Source organism: Dryobates pubescens, chromosome 15, assembly GCF_014839835.1.
Source record: "Dryobates pubescens isolate bDryPub1 chromosome 15, bDryPub1.pri, whole genome shotgun sequence".
Lineage (NCBI taxonomy): Eukaryota > Metazoa > Chordata > Aves > Piciformes > Picidae > Dryobates > Dryobates pubescens.
Genome location: NC_071626.1, coordinates 24,655,721 through 24,679,816, shown reverse-complemented (window position 1 = coordinate 24,679,816; position 24,096 = coordinate 24,655,721). Strand labels below are relative to the sequence as shown.

The window sequence follows — 24,096 nt, the reverse complement described above, 5'->3', positions numbered from 1 at the left end:
TGCCAAAGCTCCTGTAGGAGGCCAGCTTGGCTCCTCCTGAGCTCATGGTCCCCAGTGGGGGAGGTGAAGGTGATGATGTTTCCTCGAGGAGGGCTGCTGACTTGGTGCCCCCTGCCAGGAACACAGGGAGGGTGTTCAGCACCTACTGCCCTGCAGTGGAAAGGAAGAGTGGACAAGTTGGGAGTCCATTTGGTTCAGAAAGCTGTAAAACCCTGGAGCACCATATGGAGAGAGGGCAGCATGCAGGACTGTGGGGAAGCTGGGAGAGGCACACCCAGGTGCAGACTTGGATAATGGGTGGTGTCTCCAAGTAGCCACTTAAAAACCAGATAACCTGGCTGGGAGTTTCCATCAGGACCAGGAGCTGTAACTACTTTCTGAATGTATGGCAGCCATCTAAAGCCACTGCTGCTTGTGTACCTAGGGTATCATGGCCCCAGGAGTACCCCTGACTTCCTGCAATGCCCTGCTGGCTTGTTTGGAAACAGTCCCAAGCAGGGAGAGCGTGGCTCTGGGTTGCAGAAGGTGGTCTGGCTGCTGGACGGGGGCATGGCTTTTTCAGGCATGCCAAGAATGTCCTAGGGCCTGAGTACACTCAGAGGCCAGCAATCTGGGATGTAGGTGTTGGCAGCTGTAGTGTAGCTGGGTCCTGTCACCTTAGCTCCAGGACCATATCCTGCCGTTCACTGCTGCTTTGGGTGCACTGTTTGGGTGTGCTCTGCAGCAGAAAGGAGGGTGCTGCACTTTGGGGGAGGCTCAGGGGAGCCCTTATTGCTGTCCACAACTGCCTGAAGGGAGGTTGTAGCCAGGTGGGGGGTGGTCTCCTCTCCCAGGCAACCAGCACCAGAACAAGAGGACAGAGTCTCAAGCTGCACCAGGGGGAAGTTTAGGCTCGACCTTAGAAAGAAGTTCTTCACAAACAGAGAGATTGGCCATGGGAATGTGCTGCCCAGGGAGGGGGTGGGGTCAGCATCCCTGGAGGTGTTTAAGAAGAGCCTGGATGAGGCACTCGGTGCCAGGGTCTGGTTGATTAGATAGGGTTGGGTGATCGGTTGGACTTTTGATGATCTTGGAGGTCTCTTCCAATCTGGTTGACTCTGTGATTCCTTTCTTCTCTGGGATGTGTTGGGAGGACCAGTGGTCCCTCCCTAGGTCCCTGCATCCTGCTGGACAGCTGGCTTTTCGGTGGGAAAGACAGCAGGAGCTCCTAGCCAGCGCTGTGAAGCACACACAAGGGCTTCACACAATACAAGGATAAATGGTGTTTGGAAGCATTTCAGGCCTGTAGTTAACTTCCCATCTTCCTGCCCAGTCCCAGTAACTCTGCTCTTTTGCACAAATTTGCCAGGCTCTTGCCCAGTTACTTGTTGTCATTAATTATCTGTGAGGGGAAAAGAACATCCTGACTCGGTTGCATGATGATGTTGAAACGGATTGGGGCTGGCTCAGCACAGCCCACTGGTAGCTTGCAGTGATCTCCTAAAGCCTCTGCTTTAAAAGCCTGTTGAGTCACTTGGGAGCAGTGCAATGGAAAGCTGATAACAGCAGTGGTGTGGAAACAGAGTTGAAGGGATTGGAGCTTTTAAACTGATGGCTAACTTGGACAAGGCTTAGCTCTGCTTAAACTGGTTGTGTCCAACCCGTTTGGTTACGATTCAGCTCCAGGACAAAGGAAGCCTTTAAACTGTAGTCCTATACCTCAGTGCTCAGCTTGCTCACACTGAACTCTTGCATGTGCTGGGCTTCCCTGTGGTTTTGGAGTATTCTGCAACTACCTGAAAGGTGGCTGTAGCCAGGTGGGGGTTGGTCTCTTCTCCCAGGCAAGAGGACACAGTCTCAAGCTGCACCAGGGGAGATTTAGGCTGGATGTTAGGAAGAAATTCTTCCCAGCAAGAGAGATTGGCCATTGGGATGTGCTGCCCAGGGAGGTGGTGCAGTCACCATCACTGGAGGTGTTCAGGAAGAGACTGGATGAGGCTCTTGGTGCCATGGTTTAGTTGGTTAGATGGTGTTGGGTGAGAGGTTGGACTTGATGATCTCAAAGGTCTTTCCCAAGCTGGTTAATTCTGTGTAATTCAGTGTAAATGAGAGCCCCTAACTTTGCTGTCACCTTCCAAGTGAGCAGCTTGCTAAGAGCTGGAATCTGACAGGCTGTCTTCTGTGGCTCCCCCGTCGCCTCTGCACTGTTGTGGGTGGCAGTGGTGTCACTGCAGTCACACTTGTGGGTTTGTTTTCTTTTACCTGGGAAATCAACTCTTCTTTCCTCTCAGAAATCTGGGTAGATACCAAGGAGCATACTTGGGCAGAGTAGGGCTTGGGTCACCAGGTGTCCAGAGGCCACAGCACTTGAGTGCTGTCAAGAGCAGACTAAAGTACCAGCTGCAACAAACAAAACCCCAGGTCATACTGGGGTTTGGTACATGTTCACACAAACTCTGGGGGAGCAGTGTTTGTTTTGGACTCAGCCCTTGGCCAGCAGCACACAAGCAGGGTTAGCCATACAAGTAAGGTTAGCCTGGCATGGGACAGCTGGCCCTTCTCTCCCAGCCCACCCCTGACAGTTGTTTTCCCAGGGAGCCCAGGAGGGATGGGTCGGTGCCCTCTCGCCCTCTCCTGCTAACCCTGCTTTGGGCCAGTGCTCCTCTGGGGCGAGGTGGTCACCCTTGCTCCAGCGGCCGCCTCTTCCCGGCAGCCCTTGCCTGACTCGGGGGATTTAGTCTGGGGCTGAGGGGAGGGAGAGACGTTAAACAGGCTTTTCCCTAATGAGGTGTGACGCCAGCTGGAGAGGGGGAGAATCCTGCTTTTCTCCTGTCTGTTGCTCTCTCCAGCTAGAGGAGGAGGAGGAGATGTGTCCCTCCGCTTCCTCTGCTGATTTGCTGCCTCTTCTGTTTCCTTTCTGTGCCGTCCCCAAAGCATTTTGGCAAGGTTCAGATTTCTCTGCTCACAGCTCAGTGCTCAAAGAGAAAAGGGGAAAAACAAAAGGGTTGCAGGCATGGGGGGGATGGTAGGGAGGAAGCGCAGCCGCTGGCTCTGGCCGGGGACCAGAGGAGCCTGGGGATGGGTGCCTGGGACGGGTGCCTGGGACCTGGTTTGCCCTGAGGACCAGGGTGGGTTTGGTGGCCTCTTTCTCCTGGGAACCCCTGGCATCACTTCAGCCAATTCTGCTCACGTGCACCATCCTCTTTGCTGGCCATCCCTTGTTGGAGGGGAAGGCTGGGAAAACAATGTTTATTCCTCCTCCTGCAAAATGTAGGCTGAAGCATTGGGTGAAAACCTGAGGGGGTCCTAACTCTTCACTCGCGATTGTGGGACGTTAAGGATGCCGCTTCGTCCTGGTCTGTGGCATTCCCACGGCACCTTGGGCACATGGGAGAAGTGCAGCATTTATGAGTTTGGGGCCAGGAAGCTGGAGAATCCAGAGGGACAGAAAATTGTGACATTCAGTTAGACAGGGCCAAGGGACCCAGCTCTTGGAAGTTAAAGACCCCCTCGCTGCTCTTGCTCTGTTGCAAGCAGTGGCAGAAAAAAAACCAGACAAAAACTTTAGAGAACAATCTCAGCATTATTTTTTTCCCTCAAGACAAGAAAACATGGAATATTTGGGCTGTGCCTTTACTGTGTGCAACTGTTGGTAGGGTCTAGAGGACCAGAGTGGACTACAAGCAGCACCTATGGCTTCATGGAGTGCAGTGCAAATGCCTCTCTACAAAGGTGCCAACAGCCTCACACCTGCTGCTGATGGATGTTTGTTAGCTTTATGCTATGTGTGTGCTAATTAATCCTGACTTGTGCCAGAGCCCCTTAGCTCAGCATGGCACTGGGACTCTGTGCTCTGCCCCCTCGTCAGTCTGCATGCCCAGTGCCCCTGTTAGCCAGCAGCAGTGAGATCAGCCTGCAGCTGGGTCATGTCCCCAAATAGGTGCTGTACCTGCTATGAAGGCAAGGAGAGGAGCACCTGCATGGGAGAGAGGGGGGAAACTACCCAGCCAGGTGCTTTGGAGAAGACTGATGAGTCCCTGCCCAGGAGACAGCACCTTGCCCAGTGCCTGAGGAATGTCCTGTAGCAGACAGGGTGACCCATTGGCTCCAAGAATATAAAGGTCACTCACAGGCCTGGAAAACATTGTTTGCAGGTAGGAGCTGCTTGTGGGCACTGCTTAAGGAGTGTCAGTCAAACAGCAGGCTGAAAAGGCTCTCAGGAAGCAGCTGAAATATTCCTTCATACAAAAGGCAACCTAGCAGAAGCAGGTGGATGATGGAGAGGCTGAATGGGAGGGAACATCTAGGAGACTTACTTCCCCCTTCTCCTTTATTTCAGGTACCGCTCCTCTGTATGTATGTAGTTGTAGACCCCTCATAGCAAGGTGCCAATGGGTGATGAATGAAGGCACCAGCCATATAGCAATCAGGTTCCAGAAATGCAGAGCAGAGAATCTCAGAAGTCCTTTATTGTAGCATTATAGAATTCCCAGCTCTACAGAGTCTCGAGAGTGCCACTTACAGAAGTAGTCCTGGAAGCCCTTAACAGATGAAGCAGCTAACAGAAGTCCTGAGCATATCCCTGGCAGCATCCCTGCACCAAAGCCCTAGCCTGAAGTAGCTAACTAACAGAAGCAGAAGTCCCTTGCAGCCCTAACTAAAGATAACTCTTGCTCAGAGTGGCTGTTTCTTATACTCTGTGTTATCAATAACCTAACCAGTAAAATCCAACCACCTCTATAAGCTAAAATCACTTCCCAGTGAGAGGTGCCAGCATGTCAAGGAGGTGGCTTCTGCAGCATGTTCCAATCCAAGGGTGCCAAGGTGAGGCTGTTGTTCTTGGCACCCATGGAATGTGATTGTTTTGGCCCTAGGCAGCTAAGGAATGCTGCACTCTGCACGTGTCCAGCAGCTGCCCTCAGAGCAGTGGCTGCAACACCAGGTCCCAACATGTCAGTTTTCATGGGCTGTAAGTCTATGGTAATAACACACCTGGGGTGTTTTAGCAGGTGACATATTTTGAGGTCCCTTCCCAGGTATATTTTGTTAGGAAGCAGATGTCCACTAAAGTAGTTTGCAAATCAACCCATTCAACACCTCAGAAATACTAACCACTTACCAAGTGGATTCACTGGGTAATTGCTATTTATATAGCACAATTGCTATTTATACAGCAGTAACCTCACTCTCTCCAAGGCATGGCAAGCAGCAACTGTAGGTTTTGGATGAACTTGTCATTAAGCAGTCATCTAGAGGCCAGAGCAGAGATTCCTGTGGCAGGGATGCTACGTCAGGCTTTGGCTGCCCACTACCCTTGCCTTGAGCTTCCGAGTCTAATAGATAGGTTTAATGCACAGGGCAGGTGCCAGGCTTGCCTCCCGTGAAGCACTTTGGATGTTGCACAAGAGGTAAATAAGAGCAGTGTTGGTAATGAAAAGATGCCATTAATACAGTCCCAGTGAAAAAAAACAACAACCCACAAACCGCCACCAAAAACCACAACAAACTACAAGTGGCATTTAATCTGCAATCTGTTATCAATAATTTTATTACTGCAGTGGCTGTGGTTTAATACAGAAGCACTCTCCCTTCTTTATTGGCTAAGTGCCAAAACGTTTATCCTTTATTCTCTGGCCATTAACCTTCATTCTGTAACCATTAGCTTAGCCATTTGTGTAACAGTCTGCTGAGTAACATTCAAGTAGGAATGTGTATTCAGTCCGTTATTTACTCTGAAAGCCCAAAAGAAGAGGCTTGGTTCTGCCTACCTTGTTTATCCACGTTAAATCTTGTTCACTGCTGTGTGGCTACTGATGAGTCTTACAGAAAGTGGAGTTTTCTCAGTGAGTTATTCTCTGGCATACAACTAAAACTGGAATTGCAGAATCACAGAGCCACAGAAACATTCCAGTTGGAAAAAGCCCCTCAGGATCACTAAGTCCCACCCGGAACCCTACTCTACAAGGTTCACACCTGAACCATATCCCCAGGCACCACATCCAAAGCGCCTTTAAACACATCCAGGGTTGGGGACTCCACCACCTCCCTGGGCAGCACATTCCAAGGCCTGACCACTCTTGCTGGGAACAAATTTGTTCCTAATGTCCAGGCTAAACCTAAACCCAGTTGCAGCTTGAGGCTGTTCCCTCTTGTTCCATCATTAATTACCTGTGAGTAGAGACCAGCACCAACCTCTCTACAATGTCCTTTCACATAGTTTTAGAGAGTAATGAGGTCTCCCCTCAGCCTCCTCTTTTTCAAGCCCCAGCTCCTTCATAATAAATCCTCATAAGATTTATTCTCCAAATTAGCCTTAGTAATATTATGAAGATGAAGCCTGAAGTTGCTGGTTGCCAGATATTTCTCAGGGCAGGTGCAAAATTCCTAAGGAGCTCCTTTCAGAAGTTCATGCTTTTGGGGGGGATCAGTTCTTACATCATGTCATGCTGAAACAAGCCATGATGCTCTTCCTCCCCTTCACAAAGGGGTTTGAGGTGTGGGGTTGTGAGGTCTGACATCCTTTCTTTCTTACTGTAGCAAAAACAAACAAGCAAACAAACAACCCAAACCCAGAGGGGAGTAACTTCAAGAATCAAAATGCCTTCCTCTGTTTGAGCCATTTACTTGCAAGCTTTCAGCCATTTCTGGCTATCCATCTGAAACTGCTCTTTCTCTGTGTAAGTGGCTTTTAGGGCCCCAGTTTCTGAGCACGTCTTTTAAATGAGCACGAGGGGAAAGCAAAGCAGAGCAGGAGAATGCAGCTCTCGATTCCTGCCCATCAGCTGAACATGGGTGAAATCCTGGCTTTCCTATGAGGCTGTAGCATCTCACCCTCTCTGAACCCTATTTTTCCTGTTTGCTGACAAAAGCATTAGTCTTCTGGCTGGAGAGTGACATTCACTAAAAGCCTTTCAAGGTCTTCCCATAAACTTCTTGCACTGAAGAGGTAGCAGCAGCACGATTTGTACTGATGGGGAAGGTTGGCTTTACCTCATGGCTGCTGTGCAGATACTTCTTGAGGCTGCCTGGGGTCTTTTTGGAGGGGGGGGGGGGTTCTGATCAGCCAGCAGTATATGTTCAGGAATTAGTTTGATGGTTGGATTTTTTTCTTTTCTCTCTTTCTTCTCTCCTTTCTGCTCATTAGGAACTGGAAGCTGCTCTTCACGGGGATGATGTGGAGTTTATCAGTGACCTGATCGCCTGCCTGCTTCAAGGTTGCTACCAGCGCAGAGACATCACGTGAGTAACCTTGCTCTACAGCTTAAGCACTTTGCAAGGGGAGCTAATTAACACCGTTGCAAGGATGTTTCACGGCTTTAGAGTGATGACATGGCAGTTATCAGCAGCCACCAGCAATCAGGCCAGATGCTTCACCAAGTGGAAGGGAATTCCAGCTCTTCTTGGGTTGAGTCGTAAGGGTTTGGGGGCTTTTATTACTTACCAGCGACCCTCTTTGTTCAGATCCCATGCAAATGTGTTTGACACTTTGCTGTAGCACTACAGCATGCAGTGAACATTCACATCTGTTGTTAGGCTTTGCACCCTCTTTGGTCAAATTAGTGATATCACACTAAGTCTTTAGATCATCACATATGTTTTCAACGTTTCATATGTATTGTGTAGGATAAAGCTTGCTGCTCTGCGGCCACTTCACTTTGCTTAGAAGACCTCCTTGCTTTACAGAGAGACAACTGTAAGCATTTTGTTAGGAATAAAAGGAGTGTTGGAAGCAGACTTCAGTTGCAGGGCACTGAGAAAATGATTGGACACATTTTCTTGGTGGTTTGACATCCAGAGGCTCTTGGTTGGTGTCCCCTAAGGTGGCATCCCAAATGGAGGAGAACAAGGAGGAGGTGGGGAGATTCAGGCTGGAGGTGAGGAGGAAGTTCTTCCCCATGAGAGTGGTGAAGCCCTGGAATGGGTTGTCCAGGGAGGTGGTTGAGGCCCTGTCCCTGGAGGTGTTTAAGGCCAGGCTGGATGAGGCTCTGGGCAGCCTGATCTAGTGTGGGGTGTCCCTGCCCATGGCAGGAGGGTTGGAACTAGCTGCTCCTTGTGGTCCCTTCCCACCCTGAGTGATACTATGAATGTGTGGAATATCATTGTTTAAAGGATGGCCGCTCACCCAGCGCCATGTGCTCCCAGGGAGAGCGAAGGCTCCGTGCAGTGTAGTTCACTTGTTCATCTGTGAATCATGTTAATTGCAAAGTGTAATTGTGGAGATGAGGACAGCTTGGCAACACTTGCAGTTGCTTAGAAGAGGTGTTAAGCAATCCTGCTCTCCAAGATTCCCCTGTGGTGCAGAGACTTGGGCTGGTGCATGGATGTAACCACAGGTGTCTGCACTGAAAGCTCAATTACTAATTAACTTCTTGTGTGCAGCAACAGTTATGTCATTTTTTATATTTTTATATATATATGTGTGTGTGTTTGTGTGTGTGTGCCAATTAAGTTGGCATTCAACATAAGTGGGTATCAGGACCTGAACCAGGCAGCTGCGCTGCATTTACTGTCTCTGAATGAAACCGATGTGAAGCTCCACTGTAAAGGGACTGCAAGTCTTGTCAACCTCCTTCATCAAAACAGCCACAGAGCAGTGGAAGAAGGTTTGTCATTGAAAACTTTCATCCATTCCACCTTGTGAGGTTCTCCTAAGTGGGGCTCTAAGCCTAAGAGTGTTCACTTAACAATTGCACTGCCCAATTTTAACTAACAAAACTCGGGAATGAATCATGGGTGAGTCGCTGGGCATTGGCACGTTGTCTGTCTGTCAGGGAAAGGTTACACGTGTACCCACTTGAGGACACACTCATGGACCAATACAGGATGCACCTGGCAGCTCAACTGCATGTAGTTATTCAGTATTGCACGTAGGTCCCAACTTGTGCCTTTGTCATCACAGCTTTGGGTAACTCCGAGATGCCAGGAGATCAGATCATCACAGAAGGAGCCGGTAACCTCACAGGAGAGGTGCTCCATCCCTCTGATCATTCCCGTGGTCCAGAGAAGGGCCAGGAGGATGAGCAGAGGGCTGGAGCTGCTCTGCTATGGAAACAGACTGAGAGAGCTGGGGTTGTGCAGTCTGGAGAAGAGAAGGCTCCAGCAAGACCTTCTTGTGGCCTTCCAGTATCTGCAGGGGGCTACAAGAAAGCTGGAGAGGGACTTTTGAGGGTGTCAGGGAGTGACAGGACTGGGGAGAATGGAACAAAACCAGAAATGGGTAGATTCAGATTGGATGTTAAGAGGTTCTTCCCCATGAGGGTGGTGAGAGACTGGCACAGGTTGCCCAGGGAGGTGGTGGAAGCCTCATCCCTGGAGGTTTTGAAGACCAGGCTGGATGTGGCTCTGAGCAACCTGCTGTAGTGTAAAGGTGTCCCTGGCCATGCAGGGGGGTTGGAACTGGCTGATCCTTGAGGTCCCTGCCAACCCTGACAGTTCTATGACTAACCCAAACATGGTTTTGTACAACTCAGTCAGGGAGCACACGTGGCACAGATAGTTACCTGCGCAGCTGTTGCTGTGTGTCTGTCCATGTACAAGAGGTGCCATAGGAAATGGAAGGATGACAAAGTCATGTAGTGAAATTGTGAGAACCTACACCTCACCTGAATGGTTGTGCTGGGGAAAGCGAGAGATGCCTGAAGGAGAAACCAGCTGCACCCTTCCTACAGCACCTCCTGTAGGCATGGGACTAAGGAGATAGGGGGAAAAGGACAACAGGAGCAGCACAGTGGAAATGGCTGAAGGAACATCTCAGGGCGGCAGGGGGGGGAAACTGCCTGGAACCACTTATAGAGGTGGGCCCTGAAGTGCTGCAGAGAAAGCAGTGGGGGAGGATAGCTTTAAGCAGAGGGAAAGGCATCGGATGCAGAGGCATGTCACAAAGGAAGAGGCATTAAGAGGTAGTCTCAATATGGAAATCTGTGGATAAATGAGAATTAAAGGGGTGGCTTGGGTGCACTTCTGAGAAACAAACTTGCCTCACCATTTGTTTCACACTTACAGACCAGCTATTATTTATCCAAAATTGCTGTGGTTTTAAAACCTAAAATTCTCCTTGTTCCTTACACGTTTATTTACAGCACCATTTGTTCCCTCTAACCCACAGCTTCCCCACGATACCTGGCTTGACCCCTGTTAGTGGTAAGGAGCAGAGCTGCTGACTGATGGTTTTTTGACAAAGATGTGCAAATGTAAGAGGGAAGAATTTGTTAGGAGCATGGATTGGGGTTTTCACTCCGTAGCTGTGAGCAGCTAGTAGGGATCTGTCTTGTGAGGGAAAAACCAGCAGTTTCACAGATCATCACAGTGGCCCTGCAGCAGTGTTTTCTTCTGTCATTTGTGCTCCACATCCTTGTGCTGAGGCTGTGAGCTGTTGATCTTTAGGCTGTAAACTCCACGCTGCAGCTCAGAGGAGCAGTTAGAAGCTTGTTCTCATCCGAGCTCGTGGGCTGGAGCACTGCAGCTCAAGTGCAGGATGCTCCCTCTAACCTGATAGGAAACATCTACCTCTCCAAGGGCTATTTTGGAGGTTAAATCAGTTTTGTATTGTGTCTTACCTCTTTGATGGGCAAAATATTATCTGCCTATGCTTTCTCACAGCCTGTCTGGAAGCAGCTTGCAGCTCTTGTCACATCTGTTTTGACGGCATGCAGAACTTGGGGCAGAGCTGGGGCTGCCTGGCTTTAATCATGCAGCATAGAGGCATATAAAACTGTCACATACCTTTGCTAATTATAATGTGCTCTCAAGTGATTTTGGAAGTGGAACCTAGCTGAGAGCCCTTCCAATGCACCATTTAATGTACTCTAGTTTGATTTTGCTTTTTATTCTTTGAAGAAAAAAAGGAAAGAGAGATGAACTGTTGGGGTCTGTGATTCTTGCTTTGGAAGGAGAGCAACTTTGCCTTGGGTTTTATGCTCTTTATGACAGGCTTCTGTGAAAAGCCATATGAGAGAGACTGCTTTTAACCCTACTTGATGGTTAAGTAGTGTTGAATGTCTGGTAACTCAAGACTCTCTTTAAGGTATGGATACCTGTGTTTTAAGGGATGCCACACAATCTCCTCCAAACTTTTGTTTGCTATAACCTAGCAGAGCTGTGAGGAACAACACTTCCCTGCCCTGGTTCTTGCCATGTTAAGCACTGTAGAAATACAGATTAAAAGAAGATGGTGATTCTGTGGTTTTATCTTCTAGCATCTTTAACAGTGACCCCATGGCCATCCTCTCCTGTCACTGGGGGCTTGGAGCACTTAGTTAGGACAGTTTCCCTGCTGCTTTCCCCTTTTTGCTCTGATTTGAATGAGTTTTGTGCCACAACCTGCAGTATTTGTTACCTTATAAACACCCTTCATAGTATTCATATACAATCCTTACCATCTAACTACTCACAATGCAGTAACTAAGCACAGAATCACAGAACATTAAGGGCTGGAAGGGACCTCCAAAGATCATCCAGTTCAACATCCCAGCAAGAGCAGCATCACCTAATATCCTTGAAGCTTTTGGGTTGATCTTCCAGCTCAGTTTTATGGCTTAGGCACCACTTGGTTTGCTGCCACTAAGTTTACCCAGTGCCTCGTTGCCCTTGAACGTGTCCAGAGAAGGGCAACAAGGCTGGGGAGAGGCCTTGAGCACAGCCCTGTAAGGAGAGGCTGAGGGAGCTGGGGCTGCTTAGCCTGGAGAAGAGGAGGCTCAGGGGAGACCTCATTGCTCTCTGCAACTCCCTGAAGGGAGGTTGTAGCCAGGTGGGGGTTGGTCTCTTCTCCCAGGCACCCAGCACCACAACAGGAGGACACAGTCTCAAGCTGTGCCAGGGGAGGTTTAGACTCGAAGTGAGGAAAAAATTCTTCACCGAGCGAGTTTAGGCTGGAGGTGAGGAGAAAGTTCTTCCCAGCAAGAGAGATTGGCCCTTGGGATGTGCTGCCCAGGGAGGTGGTGGAGTCCCCATCCCTGGAGGGGTTCAAAAAAGGATTGGATGTGGCCCTTGGAGCCATGGTTTAGTTGTCAGGAGGTGTTGGGTGCTAGGTTGGACTTGATGATCTCTGAGGTCTTTTCCAACCTTATTGACTCTATGATTCTATGATTTTTCCTGCCTCTAGCTCTTGTGAACAGGCCTTGAAATGTCTGCCTTTGAGTTTTGCACTTTAAATTGTTTCAAAGTGCAAATACCTGCAAAGTGGTGGGGAGGGGGGGAGGGAGCCCCGACTCGGGGTAGAACTTGAGGTTTCTAAAAAGGAAGAAATTAAAATCAAATCAAACAACAACAACAAAAATACCTACTGGTGCTTGCTTCAGATTCCCTCTGATATAAATTGGGCAACTGCCTAGTCCCTAGGGGCTGGCACTTTAATTTGAGCAGGAAATGCGACTTGATGACTTGTATCAAGACAGGAAGATCCGAGCTCCAGCGAACGGCAGCAGCCGCAGCGGGAGCCTTCTGCAGCTGTTTTTAAGTAAGAAGTGATGAAGTGGTTGGTGTGACATGGATGTGTACACGCCACTGAAATAGCCCAGAAAAGCTCCTGCTGCTCAGAGTTTCTTTGGGTGAAGCCTTTCCCCACCACCACCCTCCCACTCCTCTCCTACTGCCGCAGTTTTGGGGCTCTTTTTCTAGTGTGATGGTGTAAAAAAGAATGTTGATGGCTTTGTCCTGTTTGGTTTGGAGGATGCTGTTGGCTCCTGAAAAGCATTTCAATTGCTCTTTCTGATTGTTTTGTGGTTTGGGTTTGCTGTTTTGTTGAGGGTTTTTCCTTTCTTCTTTTTTTTCCCACCATGGGCTAAAAATAATCCATTTTGAGGAATGGTTTCACAGCCTCACCCCATCCACCCTAAAAACTCCTTTCAGTGGCTGTTGCATGACTCAACCTGAACGTGCCCGGAGAAGGGCCATGAGGATGATCAGAAGGCTGGAGCTCCTCTCCTATGAGGACAGACTGAGAGAGTTGGGGGTGTTCAGACTGGAGGGAAGGCTCTAAGGAGACCTTTTTGTGGCCTTCCAATGTCTGAAGGGGGCTACAAGAAAGTTGGGGAGAGACTTTTTAGGGTATCAGGTAGTGATAGGACTCAGGGGAAAGGATCCAAGCTAGGGGAGGGGAGATTTAGTTAAGACATTAGGAAGAAGTTCTTTACTACGAGGGTGGTGAGAGCCTGGCACAGGTTGCCCAGGGAGGTGGTGGAAGCCTCATTCCTGGAGGTTCTTAAGGCCAGGCTGGATGTGGCTGTGAGCAACCTGCTGTAGTGTGAGGTGTCCCTGGCCATGGCAGGGGGGTTGGAACTGGCTGAGCCTTGAGGTGCCTTCTAACCCTAACAGTTCTGTGATTCTGTGCAGAGGAACAAAAGCAACATCTCTGCTCTTGCCTACCTATGCCCCATGATATTCTTTTCATTATTATTATTTTTCTCTTCCTACCCCAGGAGGCTGCTCCATCACTGAGCCTGAAAAACTGTGTAATTGACTTCTGTGGCACCAGAAGTCTTCCTCAGGAACCTCAATTATTTTTCTTTTGTCATTATTTCTTCCCCTTAATGCACTGGAATTTTTTGAGGGTTTCTTCCCAAGTGGATCATCTGTTTTGCAACCACTTTAAGCTTTCCAGGGATCTGTAAACAAGCCTTTGGCTTGTTTGCCCCTGCTTTGTTCTAATATGGATGACAGGATATTCCTTAACTCCTCTTCCCTCCCCTGCAATTGTCTTGAAGTATTTCTTTCATATCCTTTGTGATGCCACCAAGAAATAGTCCCAGTATGGTATCTGAAGAGCTATGTTCCCTACTTGGTGAATTAATTGCCAGCCAAGAATACTGCCTCTATTCTGCTTATTTTCCAATGCTTGTTCTGTAATCACTTATTTGAGCTTTTGTCAGGAGGAGATAAGAGAGAATCTGACATCAGAATGCCCATTTCTGAAGGCCTGTGTTTAATAGCTCTTGAGTATTTTTCTTCCTCCTCCTTGCTTTGTCACTGTTGCCCACCCTTGTATTTTATTCTGTGTGGACTGTGGTTTTTTATAGGCTACTTCAAGGGTTACCCCAGGTCTCATATTTTGGTGAAAGTGAGCTCAGTAAAATACTTAAGCACTTGAAATTGCCCTTCTGCATGTGACTGTGGGAGCTATGAGGAGAGGCTGAGGGAGCTGGGGGTGCTTAGTCTGGAGAAGAGGAGGCTCAGGGGAGACCTTCTTGTTCTCTACAACTCCCTGAAGGGAGGTGTAGCCAGGTGGGGGTTGGTCTCTGCTCCCAGGCAGCCAGCACCAGAACAAGAGGACACAGTCTCAAGCTGTGCCAGGGGAGGTTTAGACTGGATGTTAGGAAGAAGTTCTTCCTAGGAAGAGAGATTGCCCATTGGATTGCGCTGCCCAGGGAGGTGGTGGAGTCACCATCCCTGGAGGTGTTTAAGAAGAGCCTGGATGAGGCACTTGGTGCCATGGTTTAGTTGATTAGATGGTGTTGGGTGATAGGTTGGACTCTCAAAGATCTCTTCCAACCTGGTTAATTCTTCTCTTCTCTTCTCTTCTCTTCTCTTCTCTTCTCTTCTCTTCTCTTCTCTTCTCTTCTCTTCTCTTCTCTTCTCTTCTCTTCTCTTCTCTTCTCTTCTCTTCTCTTCTCTTCTCTTCTCTTCTCTTCTCTTCTCTTCTCGTCTTCAAGGGGGCCTGTAAGAAAGGCAGGGAGAGTCTATTTGGCAGGGCCTGCGGTGACAGGACATGGGGTACTGGTTTTCAGTTACAAATGGGGTTATATTGAGTAGATATAAAGAAGACATCTTTTTTACAATGAGGGTGATGAAACAGGTTGCCCAGAGAGGTGGTAGACGCCTGCCTCATCCCCGGAAATATTCAAGGTCAGATTGGATGGGGCTCTGAGCAACTCAATTCAGTTAAAGATGTCCCTCCTCACTGCAGAGGGGTTGGACTAAGTGACCTTTAAAGGTCCCTTCCAGCCAAAACATTCTGTGATTCTGTGACTCATTCTGTGTCCTTTAAGAACCACTGAACATTGGTCTGATCAAGGGGATAAAGTGGAAGGTCAGCTGGGATGTCTGGCGAAGCAGCAGCAAGTTTCGAGTCTCATGGTGACCCAGGCTGTGGGAGTAGCTAAGCCAGGGCACTAAGACAATCTGAATGAATCCAAGAGTTCAGTCCATGCAACATCATCTAGGGCAGCCAGCCCAAGGCAGTGCCAGCAGACCTGGAGACCACCACCTTGCAGAAAGACTTTCAACAGCTGACTCTTGCAGTTGCGCCAGTGGCCTTGATGCTAACAACTGTTTCAAATGGCCCAGCCACAAAGCACCTCACTAACTCAAGAGTCGTATCCATGAATGCCAAATGCATATCAACAAGATCAGCATTGTTTACAGCCTGACTTTTAACAAGTGCTGCCTTTCATACATCATGGAGATTGGTAGATGACTGCTGGAATCGAGGCGGCATCATCAGCCCGGGAGATACCAGGAGGAGGCAAGGAAGATGAAGTGGCTACACTGCTCATCTTCAATATTAATATTTATTATCATAATAGCCATGCCAGGCAAGGTGAGCCTTTTAAAGGGTAAAAAGTGAAAATGAGGCATTCTGGCAGGTGTTGGGAAAGGAAGGATGAGATTACAGCAGTAAAATAACACGGTCGTTCAGAGATTAATGAGAAACACAGTGGAATATAATTATAGAGTTCAAGTATAAATAAAGCTGAGTAAATGTCTTTGATTCTCAGATGGATAAAATGAATCTTTAAAGCAGAATTTGAAAGGGGGGGGGGGGGAGAGAAAAAGTTGGGAGCACGTTCTGGAAGTATTGTTCCACAGGCGTGGTGGAGAATAGGAAATGAAAATGGTGGAAGAGAAAGGGAGCATGAAGGCTGTGCTGTTGTTGTCAGGGCAGATGGATGAGAGGGAAATTGAGTAGCTGGGGAGAAGGAGTTATGCAAAACATCCACAGGGAGGAATAGGTGGCTAAACTTAAAAGGATGAATAGAGAACACTCAGTCAGGTCCTGGAGACTGCAATGATGTCATCATGCCAGGGAGAGAGTCTGAAGCCTGAAATGGGTCCCTGTGTTGTAAAGCTATTGATGATTGCAGCCCAGAGAGCCAAGCACAGCCTGGGCTGCAGCAAGAGAAGCAGAGCCAGCAGGGCCAGGGAGGGGATTCTCCCCCTCTGCTCCACGCTGGGGAGACCCCACCTGGAGCACTGTGTCCAGTTCTGGAGCCTCTATTACAGGAAGGATCTGGAGGTGCTGGAAGGTGTCCAGAGAAAGGCCACGAGGATGAGCAGAGGGCTGGAGCTGCTCTGCTGTGAAAACAGGTTGAGAGAGCTGGGTTTGTTCAGTCTGGAGAGGAGAAGGCTCTGAGGAGACCTTGTGGCCTTCCAGTATCTGGAGGGGGCTACAAGAAAGCTGGGGAGGGACTTTTAAGGGTCTTGAGTAGTGATAGGACTGGGGGGAATGGATCCAAACTAGAAATGGATAAATTCAGATTGGATGTTAGGAAGAAGTCCTTCCCCATGAGGGTGGTGAGAGCCTGGCACAGGTTGCCCAAGGAGGTGGTGGAAGCCTCATCCCTGGAGGTGTTTGCAGCCAGGCTGGATGTGGCTGTGAGCAACCTGCTGTGAGGTGTCCCTGGCCATGGCAGGGGGGTTGGAACTGGCTGATCTTTGAGGTCCCTTCCAGCCCTGACAGGTCTATGATTCTATGTTGCTAATCAGTTACACTAGAGAAGAGGAAAAAGTCAACAATGAAGAAGGAAACCCAGAAAGCAAGTGGAAACGTTTCTCTAGCAGGAAAAAAGGCAAAGTGATGGAGAGAAAGGGACAGGATGTGGAAGTTCTCCCCATGTGAAACCTTTGCCTTTGCTTTGGAGATGTGCCCTTAAAGGAAGTGCTGCTCCAAACCACAGTGCAGGATTTTTGGTCCAGCACAGCTGGCTTTGCAGGCTGTCTTCCCAGCACCTCAGCCAGGTTCAGAAACTGCTCTTTAGTCTAAGATGTTCTGAAACTAGAGAAGTTCTGCAACTATTTTTTGTGGAGCAGTTTAGCCTCAGTGAGCTTGAGGAACAGCTGAGGCAGCTGGCTCAAGGTGAGGAGAAAGTTCTTCACTGAGTTGTTAACCATTGGAATGTGCTGCCCAGGGAGGTGGTGGAGTCACCACCCCTGGAGGTGTTCAAGAGGGGACTGGACATGGCACTTGGTGCCATGGTTTAGTCATGGGGTCTGTGGTGACAGGTTGGACTTGGTGATTTTTGAGGTCTCTTCCAACCTTGGTGATTCTGTGATTCTGAGCTGCTAGCCACTGGCAAAGCCACTACACTAATTTGGTGCCAGTCTCTGTTCTAAGCTGCCTGTACCTTTAATTTTTCTCTCAGTTAGCCTTCCATTTCTTTCTGGCTCTCCTGGCGTAGTGGCTTAAACTCTAGGGAAAAGAAAAGGGAAGACCTGCTGGTGAAATGAATCCCAAAAGGGACTTCTTTAGCAGCCATTTCTTTGTGGCAGTTTGGGTTTATCCATTGTCCCCAGAAACTTGTAACAGGTGGAGCTTGCTGTAAGGGATGAATTGGCTAAGTTTATTTGCTGCAAGGCAACCCCACGCTAGGTATTTTTGCCTCAGAAGAGGACTTTTCTCCCACAGTAAGTATATATACATCTTTTTTTCCCCTGAGCAGCAAGCCATATAATGCTTGTTTCATATGGATTTGTGCCATGATACATGGATGTGTCCTATTTCCCCATCCTCATCCAGACAATAACTAGCTTCTTCCCCACAGTGTTCAGCATCACTGTAATACCCTTAGGTCTTCTCTCTGTAGCCCCTAAACAATTGGCAGAGCTTTTGGCTCAGCACTGCTGTTGTGTTTCCCTGTGGCTATGGATTGGGAGCCTGCTTTCTGTTGATGGGCACTAGGAATGAACAACGCAGCATTAAGCTGGCTTCACTTGTTCTTCGAGGATCCAGGAATGAATAGTAAGTAATGGTCCTCTTCCAGGCTGAATGTAAGGCACAGTGAGTCCCATTCTTGTTTGCTGCTAGCCTAGCCAGCAGGTCGAGGGAGGTGATTCTCCCCCTCTACTCCACTTTGGTGAGACCCCACCTGGAGCCCAGTGTCCAGTTCTGGAGCCTCTGTTACAAGAAGGATCTGGAGGTGCTGGAAGGTGTCCAGAGAAGAGCCATGAGGATGAGCAGAGGGCTGGAGCTGCTCTGCTATGGACACAGACTGAGAGAGTTGGGGTTGTGCAGTCTGGAGAAGAGAAGGCTCTGAGGAGACCTTCTTGTGGCCTTCCAGTATCTGCAGGGGGCTACAAGAAAGCTGGGGAGGAACTTTTTAAGATGTCAGGTAGTGATGGATTGGGGGAATGGATCCAAACTAGAAGTGGGTAGATTCAGATTGGATGTTAGGAAGAAGTTCTTCCCCATGAGGGTGGTGAGAGCCTGGCACAGGTTGCCCAGGGAGGTGGTGGAAGCCTCATCCCTGGAGGCGTTTGCAGCCAGGCTGGATGTGGCTGTGAGCAACCTGCTGTAGTGTGAGGTGTCCCTGCCTGTGGCAGGGGGGTTGGAACTGGCTAAGCCTTGAGGTCACTTCCAACCCTAACAATTTTATGATTCTGTGTTACCAGGCACCAGAGTTACCAAAGTCCTCCATGGCTCACTGAAGGAGTTGGCTTTCCCAAAGGTTCTTGTTTCCCTCTTGAGCACCCAAATCCTTCTCTCTTCCTTTTCATTGTACCTAACAACCTGTAAATAGTTAATAAATACTTTAAAAGTGGTTCTTTGTTTACCTTTTTGATCCTTCAAGAGATTGTCTTTTGTTATTCCGGAGCCAAAAGTCCACAGAAGCAATGCAGAAGCCTCTAGGGCTTCAACCCGGGGCTGTCCTGGCTGTGGGATCGTTATGGCTATGAGTGATTCCCATCCTCAGTGTCTGATAAGCCTTGGGGAAAAACTGGGCTGTGAAAAATGCAGCACTCTGAATTCCTGAGGGGTGCTGGGAAACATCCATTCATGCCAGGACTGGAGGAGCAACTCTCACCTGCTGATGAGGGCTTTTCAGGATGATCATTTCACCCCACCCAAGGACCTTTCTGCCTTTGTCTGACTTCCCTTACAAAAGCGACAAAAATCTGCCCTTCTTTCCGTCGGGGGTAAAAAGGTACCTCCCTTTGTTAAGTTGTGCTCAGTAATGGCAGTGTCAGTTTTATTTCCAGGTCCAGGAATTACTCCTTAAAGTATCTCTGGGAACTGCTGTGTCTTGGATTTTTGCCTTGTGAGCATGTGGTCTGAGAACGTAGTCTGAGGACACCCCAGGTTCTTTGCTTTGCCATTGCATCCAAAACCTGCACCATTAAATCTGTCAGTGTCAGCAAGACTGCTGCCTGCTGATGTGCCTGTGAAATCTCCAGTCTGGCATCACTGTGGCTTCATCTTCTGCTGGAGAGAGTCCAGCAGAGAGCTGTGAGGCTGGCTGTGGAACTTTAACATCTCTCCTGTGGAGAAAGACTGAGAGCCCTGGGGCTGGATAGTCTCAAGAAGGGAAGGCTGGGAGGGGATCTGATCAATGTCTGTCAATATCTGCGGGGCAGGGGTCAAGATGAAGGTGCCAGGCTCTTTTCAGTGGTGCCCAGTGGCAGGACAAGGAGCAGTGGGACAGGCTCCAACACAGGAGATTCCAGCTCAACGTGAGTAGAAACTTCTTTACTTTGAGGGTGCATGGAGCCTGGATCAGGCTGCCCAGACAGGCTGTGTTCTCTGGAGTCTTTCAAAACCTTCCTGGCTGTGTTCCTGTGCAGCCTGCCATGGATGATCTTGCTCTGGCAGGGGGTTTGGACTGGATGATCTCTGGAGTTCCCTTCTAACCCCTAACATTCACAGAATCACAGAATGTTAGGGGTTGGGAGGGACCTCAAAAGATCATCCAGTCCAACCCCTGTGATCTGTGATACTGACCAGCTGTGCCCTGCAGGTCAGTAGTGTCTTCCTTCATCTGGCTCTCCTCCTCTGCACCTCTCTCTTGTGTACCAGAGGCACCAATTTCAGTACTGATTGCCCTGGCATCTCATCACCATGATCTGCCTTTCTGTTAGCACCAATGTATACTCCAGTGCCTTCGGTACACTACCCAGTGATGGCTCTGAGACTCAGGACCCTAACCCTCTTTTGCCATTCTGCCTTTGCCAGTGGCATCAGTCACTTAGTTTCTGATCTTGAGCCTGACAGAAAACTCTGCACTTAAGGGTCTTGGGAGATTCTTGCCACTAAGCACACTGTCAGAGAAAAAAACCCCAACCAAACATGTTCCCATCTAGCTGCAGTGATAGATCTCATTGTATAGGGAAGTGTTGGGCTCTGCCTCTCCTCAGCTCTCTGACCCTCTTCACTAGCACTGCTTGATGAAAGCTATTTTCCCTGACCCTTCCCCAGCCAAGATCAATGCCATCACATGGCAAGATTTGACATACAGTTAGACTTCTCCCCTGCATCCTCTCACAGCATCATGTGTTAGCTTGACACCAAAATTTCTTCAGGTGTGATAGGAACCAACCTGTTCTAGCACCATCTCTGAGTAAAGCTTTGGTAACTGATATTGACTCTTCCTTGGGCTCCCTCTGTTCAACAGATTGATTTTTCACAGCAGGAAAAGAGCAGCTGAAACTGCTGGGGACATGCATCTTGTTTTCACAGAATCACAGAATGTCAGGGGCTGGTAGGGACCTCAAAAGCTCATCCAGTCCAACCCCACTGCCACAGCAGGATCACCTAGAGCAGATCACACAGGAATACATCCAGGCAGGTCTTGAATATCTCCAGAGAGGGAGACTCCACAACCCCCCTGGGCAGCCTGTTCCAGGGCTCTGTCACCCTCACAGGGAAAAAAAATTCCTCCTCCTCTTTCCATGGCACTTCCTCTGCCTCAGCTTCCACCACTGCCTCTTGTGCTGGCATTGGGCATCCCCCAGCAGAGCCTGGCTCCAGCCTCTGGGCACTCACCCTGCACATCTTTATCATCATGAATGAGGTCACCCTCAGGCTCCTCCTCTCCAAGCTACAGAGCCCTCAGCTCCCTCAGGCTCTCCTCATGAGGAAGATGTTCCACTGCCTTCATCATCTTTGTGGCTCTGTGCTGGACTCTTCTCTAGTAGCTCCCAGTCCCTGTGGCTGATGGACAGTGTAAACCCCAGTAAAGGAGCAGCAACCACTTATCCCTTGGATTATTGGACATTCAAGTCTTCTTCCAATTCAGACAGACAGGATATCTGACAGACTTGTCTTACCAGGAGTTTTCTGGAGGTTCCTCAATATTTCCAGATGCATAGTAGGAGCTGAGGTCTCTGGTTTTAGGCAAGAAGAGGAAAAGTGGCTGCAATATCCTCTGCTTTCCTCCATGCTGGAGCTGTGCTGCATGTGTCAACATGATGGGAGGAAGGAAAATGCACAGTAGTGGCTGATGACAGAGCAGGTTTGCTCTTGGTGTTTAAACCTCCCCTTGCTGCTTCCATGGGCTGTGTATCAATGACTGATTCGTTGTTGTGCCCTTTAATGGTTTCAGCAGGGTGTCTTCAAGGTAAAATTGAACAAACAGTGAAGTATAGAGTATCTGTGGGGCTGGAAGCATTGGCAAAGCTGGGCAGGTGTGTTTAAACACATCTTTGGTGTGAACATAGAATGATAGAACTGTCAGGGTTGGAAGGGACCTCAAGGATCAGCCAGTTCCAAACCCCTGCCATGGGCAGGGACACCTCACACTACAGCAGGTTGCTCACAGCCACATCCAGCCTGGCTGCAAACACCTCCAGGGATGATGAGGCTTCCACCACCTCCCTGGGCAACCTGTGCCAGTCTCTCACCACCCTCATGGGGAAGAACCTCTTAACATCCAATCTGAATCTACCCATTTCTGGTTTTGTTCCATCCCCCCCCAGTCCTATCACTCCCTGACACCCTCAAAAGTCCCTCCCCAGCTTTCTTGTAGCCCCCTTCGGATACTGGAAGGCCACAAGGAGGTCTCCTCAGAGCTTTATCTTCTCCAGACTGAACAGCCCAAACTCTCTCAGTCTGTCCTCACAGGAGAGCAGCTCCAGCCCTCTGACCATCCTCATGGACGTGTTCCAGCACCTGCAGATCCTTCTTGTAGTAGGGGCTCCAGAACTGGACATCCTGAGTCAACCTCAACGTTGCCCATGTAAAATAGCATCAGCACACTTAATTAATCATATTTATAGCATTACAATTAAGGGGAAAGACCACTTAAAAACCTCTCAAATGATCTCTTTGCATTCATTCAAGGTAAATAATGATTTCTGTTCATCTATTGCTACCTCAGTTCATGTTTTGACAGATCTCCAGGGCAGTGCTGTTTGTTCACCACCAGGGTCTTGCAGCAGAATTATTTTCCACCCCTGTTTAATCCACTTATCCAAGCCATTGATTTGTCATGCAAATGGCAGCATCAGTAGAGTGGGGAGGAGACTTCTGTTTCTCTGCCCATACCCCTACCCCAAACCCCACAGATCTTCACAGATGCTGTGCAGAGACTCACTGAGTTTGAAGGAAGGGTTGAGGTGGCAACATATATTTGAATCCCATTAATATTCCCTGAACCTGGGCAGTGTTTGCATCCTCCTGCTGATCCCCTTTGTCCCCCAGGACTTTCTCTTCCTTCTGTACCCCCCACCTCCAGCCCATGTTTGGGATGTTTCAGGCTGCTCTGGGTTTATTGCTGCTCAGATACCTATTTCTTGCTTTCCTGGATCCAAGAACAAAACCACACCAGCAGCCCTTGCTTCCACCTCAATTTTGAATGCGCCCCCGCACCCAGTGTGCATCTAGTTAACCATATGTGATTTCCTCATCCTCCAAGCACTGCATAATCCTCCAGGCTTGGCAAACCTAACCCCTCTTTCCTCCCATGCTTCACATCTTCACACCAGTCACTTTCTTTCTCTGGCTTATTTGGACAAATAGGCTGCTGGTCCCTCGAGATGGGGAAATGGATACTGGGCATCTGCTTGCTCCTGCCTGGTATTGGGGGGGGGGGGGGGAGGGAGAAGGGGGAAGAGAGAGGGGGAGCAATAGGGAGGTGGATGAGGGCAGTGAGGAGCAGGTGGGTGTAGGTGGAAGCAGGGCCATCAGGGCCTTCAGTTTGTTCCCTTCAGCAAAAGTCACTTTCATTTCACTTGGATGTGTTCCAAGTGTAATCTGGTGTAGGTGATCCTGCTCTGGCAGGGGGGTTGAACTAGATGATCTTTCAAGGTCCCTTCCAGCCCCTGGAATTCTGTGATTCTGTGAGTTCCTTATGTGGTGGGTTGAAAGTTTCCCCCCAGAGCAGCTCAGTTGGAAGCAAATGAAAGCTGTATCTACAAGCAGAACCGCAGTCTGCGATGGAATGCAAGGGATCTGTACAAAATACCCAGGAGTTACAATGTTTGCAGGGACTTACAATTAATGAACACCACAAGAACCCCCTGGATAAAGACCAGGGAAACGAACAGCTTCTCCCTCCCTGCTCTCCCTTACCCCTCTGTATATAAAAGGGACAAGAGGAAGGAGCAGAGAAGTTAGAACTGGTTAACAACGCAGCCAAGGTCAAGCAGAAGCAAGTTAGTATCTCCCAGCCTGAGGAAGCAAGAAGAGAGAAGTTACTTCCATGACTAGCTTAAGTCCCTTGTCTCTCCAATGGAATAGTTTAGGGCCATCATTATTGTCCTTTTTATGCCCAAGAGTGATTTGTTTACATTTTCCTATTTTCTGTTCGAGACCTGTGAAAAATGTTAAAGGCATGGCCTGAAACTGCCACACCTTGCATGGAAGGAGGAGCAAAACCCATGCCTCTGCTTTCCATCCCCTGTACCGTGAGGTGTTAGAGCTAGGACACAACCATAGGAAGCACTCCTGGCCCCTCCTGCTGATCCTGGGGACGGTGACAAAAACCTAGCAGCCTTGGCTCGCAGGGGGGTGCTTGGAGCTCCTGCAAGGCAGGAAGATGAGGATGACAGGACAGTTCAAAGTAACAGGTATGTGTGATTTCTCCTGCCGCCGCTGTCTTCCTCTCTCACGCAGCCCAATTAACAGGGGTCACAGAGCACTGATTAGCTGCCTTGGCAGCAGGGAGAAAAATCCAGGGTGAATGCAGGAGAGGA

The 24,096-nt window shown here is 49.0% G+C and overlaps 1 protein-coding gene across 1 annotated transcript in view; it reads left to right on the top strand.

Moving 5' to 3' along the window:
- LOC104304692 (chromatin remodeling regulator CECR2) overlaps nucleotides 1-24,096 on the top strand; it is a 133,068-nt gene that overhangs the window by 65,520 nt on the left and 43,452 nt on the right. The window contains exon 2 of the mRNA XM_054167951.1: nucleotides 7,124-7,218. Coding sequence (XP_054023926.1) covers nucleotides 7,124-7,218 — 95 coding nt within the window. The remainder of the gene's footprint in view (nucleotides 1-7,123; nucleotides 7,219-24,096) is intronic.